Source organism: Engraulis encrasicolus, chromosome 23 (assembly GCF_034702125.1).
Source record: "Engraulis encrasicolus isolate BLACKSEA-1 chromosome 23, IST_EnEncr_1.0, whole genome shotgun sequence".
In the NCBI taxonomy this organism is placed as follows: Eukaryota; Metazoa; Chordata; class Actinopteri; order Clupeiformes; family Engraulidae; genus Engraulis; species Engraulis encrasicolus.
Genome location: NC_085879.1, coordinates 38,071,206 through 38,075,450, shown reverse-complemented (window position 1 = coordinate 38,075,450; position 4,245 = coordinate 38,071,206). Strand labels below are relative to the sequence as shown.

Sequence of the window (4,245 nt, the reverse complement as noted above, 5' to 3'; positions counted from 1 at the left end):
AAAACAGACAGACTCGTAGCACCCAAAAAACTTGGGGTTCACAAAAAGGATTCCCACAACGAAATTCCAAAAGTTTTTTTTTTGTGTCTTCTTTCTTGAGGAGGTGGGGGTGGGTGGTGATGGTGGGGAGCGTGGAGCAACTATCTATTTCTTTTCTTTTCTTTGTTTTTCCTTCCTGACGTTGAAGCACTGTCCTTCTCACGGTCCTTCTTCTGCAGCTCACACACACTCCATGTTTCCACGCCACACACCACACCCCACCACGCCTGTCGTGATGTCCCCTCCCCCCGCCCCCCTCTTGATGTCGGCCATCTTGGAGAGGGGGGTGATGATGATGATGATGGGGTGGGGTGTTGTGGGGTGGGTGTTCTCTAGATGGTCTTCATGGCGTCGAAGCCGCAGAACTTCCATCGTTTCTCCAGGCTGGCGCCCACCCCACTCAGCTCCTGCTTGAAGGTGCAGGGCAGCCGGCTCAGAAGAGCATCCACCTCCGCCGTGCTGATCTGAAACACACAGAGAGAGAGAGAGAGAGAGGGGGGGGGGAGAGGGGGGGAGAGATGGAGAGAGAGATGGATAGAGAGAGAGGGGGGCGGGGGGGGGAAGAGGGAGAGATAGAGAGAGATAGAGATAGAGAGGGAGGGGGGGAAGAGAGAGAGAGAGAGAGAGAGGAAGAGAGAGAGAGAGAGAGGGATATATAGAGAGAGGCAGGGGGGGGGAGAGGGATAGCGAGAGAGAGAGAGAGAACATTCAAAAAAAAGTTTTATTTATGTATTAATTTAGACAATTTATTTAGCAACATCTCTATTTTCATAACATTTCTAACATTTCTCTTCCTTATATACCCCCTTCTTTTCCCTCTCTGGTCCTGTGTTTGTATGTATGCCGTCTATTTTGTACATGTTGAATGTGTGTGATGTTGCTGCTGCGACACAAGAATTTCCCCATTGTGGCATAATAAAGAGCATACTACTTACTTAGTTACAACCAATAATGTTAGAGCTCGATCTACAGTGATAATGGCAACATATCAAATTGCAACACAGCAACAGACACACACACACAAAGGCAGAGCAACACCTTCATTAATCTAATAATGAAGATATGCAACCCATACTGTACACACAATTACTGAAAATAATATTGAGTTTCAACATACGTACAGTACACACACACATGCATAATCAAACACAGCAATGTAAACACATGAATACAATGCTGATCTGAAATAATAAGTGGAATTGGTTTAGGTTAAACATTTGGAATGTCAAAATAAAGCACAAATACTATCTTAAGTAATTGTGTGTATTAATTGCATGGGGATTATATTCGATCTGGATCTGATTACTGTGGGGTCATATCCCTTGTGGAAATTAAGCCCCAGTGAGCGCAATGCAACCAATAAACATAATGCTGATTTGCAACACACGTACACACACAGAGCAACAACTGCACATAATGTTGAATTGCAAGACACACACACACACGCACGCACGCACGCACGCACGCACACACACACCCCGACGAATAATGCTAATCTCAAACACGCAGACAAAAGCAATTCAATAAGAATGCCTTTCACCATCCCTCTACACAGGCAGAATATAAATGATGCCCATTACAATGAGATTGAAGGGGATAACGGCTACACATGTAAACATAATGCTGATCTCCAAACAGATGGGGTCAATTCATCTGCTCCTCAGGAGAAACTCAATTAACCAGTTGGAGAGGGAAGAGGGGAAGAGGAGAAGAGAGGTGTGTATGTGTGTGTGTGTGTGTGTGTGTGTGTGTGTGTGTGTGTGTGTGTGTGTGTGTGTGTGTGTGTGTGTGTGTGTGTGTGTGTGGAGGGAGCAACAACATAATTCACGGTGGAAGCACAATCTCGTACAGTAAGCAGGGCTGTTGGCAGCTTTTGGCCGGGGCCCGGAACAAAGTAATCTGAAAGACCCTCCCTCCGCACCACTCCACTCAATATATACAATATAATGAGGACCCAAATTTGCTTCTCTCCCTTACACCTGACACCCCTCCCCCCCTCTCGTTGGCTGCCCTGCTCGTTAGTGGAGGGGTTGAATTACTGCTTGTCAGCTACATGTACATATCGTAATATCTCACGAGAGAAGCGTAAAGGTCAGAACATGGTGTCATCTCCATTCTCGACGAGGTCGAAGGTTCCACCTTGTAAACCAGGGATCAATACGGCATGTCAGTTAGTTAGCCGTGATATCGCGGGGGAGGGGGAGGGGGAGGGGTAGGGAGGGGGATATACTGTGGTCAGCAGCATGTGGAAGGTCCAATTAATATTACTTGACTAGCCAAGCCATCACCGATCGCAAAGCTCATACGATTTTTAGACAGGCCGAGCTGATTTCTCTAAGGTGTGCATCGATCGAATGCATATGGTGCACAGTCCATATCAAATGGCCAAAGTTATGACCACTCACACACACAACCAATCACTCATTCTGATTATGTATGCGTTGTTCCTGAAACAGAAACTCCACCGATTGGATCTCACCGCTATCGCTTTCAACCCAGTGACTATATATCAAATTCACAAAAATTGGTTGCTGTAGAGGGGAGTAGATTTAGCAATTTGGGGGCCCAAGGCAAGTTTTGAGAGTGGGCCCTTAAAATCCTTACTTTTAACACGGAATAGGGAGTGGGGCAGATGATCTGATCCCCCCCGCTGGCAATTTGGAGGGGCCCATGGCAGTTGGCCACGTTTGCCTCTACTGTGACACCGCCCCTGGCTGTAGACAGCTTAGCCAGATTGACTCGTTGGCGCAATTTTGTGCAGAACCAGTTTGCATACTCTTCTTGTGCAGAGGAATGGACGGGCTAACATTTTGCCCCTTTCCAGAACTCTTTCTAACATCATATGTATTAAGTTCATTATGTCTAACTGTTTAACTTAAACACGTCACTCATCAACATCACAGTGACCCTCTGATGAAGACGGAAGTAACACCGTCGAAACATGTCAGGTAAAAGATAAAAACTTTTATATGTCTTAAGGCAAAAGAAACCACTAAGTGTCTTTCTAACATCACCCATCTGGCAAATTTCCCCACCAAAATGATTCCCACAGCTCCTAGACTACATAGCTATAATAACGTCTCCCGAATGTGTCCTCTGTGAGTACAGCACACAGCTGAGTAAGCTATGTGCACCGTTCACCACCGCCTCGGTGTCACCTCCAATCAACTCACGCTGTGTGCTTACAGAGACGTGTCATCCCTAACTCGGATACATGTCCGACTTAATGCCTCGAGATGGATGCGCGTCGAGTGGATGCTAGATGTTAGCCTGTCTCGAAGAACTCGTCTTTATGACGGAGCACAGACTGTGCAGCGTGTTGAAGTGGTATATGTGTGATAGACTGCCATAGATGGGCAACTGTATGTCTCGAGATGGATACGCATTGATATGAGTGGATGCTAGATGTTAGAACAAGATGTTCACGACAGAGCACAGAGCGCTGTAGTATCTCTGTAGCGTGTTGAAAAAGGTACGAATATATACGTCCCCACTTCAAGTGCATTAGAGGTACATAACTGTATGTGCTGCTGCTGTGCTACCTTGCACGTTGAGGCCACTTAAGAAGAACCCGCTCCTTGAAATGAAGACATACTGTTCTGTACAGCGTGTTTGAATGGCGCAGGCACAGACAATGTGCAACCTTGCCTTTAGCTATGGCACTGGCGTACCAACTTAATATAGCTTGAAATGACTTGAAAGTGAACGTTACCTTCTGGTGACCTTATGAGTCGGTGAGTGTGTGTGTGAGTGTGTGTGTGAGTGTGTGTGTGAGTGTGTGTGTGTGTGTGTGTGTGTGTGTGTGTGTGTGTGTGTGTGCGTGTGTGTGTGTGAGAGCTTTCAGAGGTGTGTGTTATGAGCCATCCCAAGAAGTGCATTACATATTCAAATGTGAGTGAGACCACGCATACAGTAAAGCGTTTGCTGAGCGAAAAAAAAGAATATGGTCCATGAGATTAACTACGGTGGAGAATTGAGAGAGATAGGAGGGTGAGAGAGAGATAGAGAGATGGAGCAAGAGAAAGAGCGAGAGACAGAAACAGAGAGATAGGGGCGGGTGTGAAGGAGAAGGTGAGAGAAAGAAAATGAAGAGATGAAGATTAGAGTGAGTGAGAGAGCGAGAGAAAAGCGAGAGGGAGAAATAAAATGAAATGGGAGGAGAGAGAGAGAGCGAGAGAGAGAGCGAGCGAGAGAGAGAGAGAAGCA

At 46.3% G+C, this 4,245-nt stretch overlaps 1 protein-coding gene across 1 annotated transcript in view; it reads right to left on the bottom strand.

Annotated features, from left to right (window-relative positions):
- Positions 1-280: 280 nt before the first annotated feature.
- Positions 281-4,245, bottom strand: part of enox2 (ecto-NOX disulfide-thiol exchanger 2) — a 514,981-nt gene continuing 511,016 nt past the window's right edge. Inside the window, exon 19 of the mRNA XM_063189793.1 lies at positions 281-503. Coding sequence (XP_063045863.1) covers positions 372-503 — 132 coding nt within the window. The 3' untranslated portion in view covers positions 281-371. The remainder of the gene's footprint in view (positions 504-4,245) is intronic.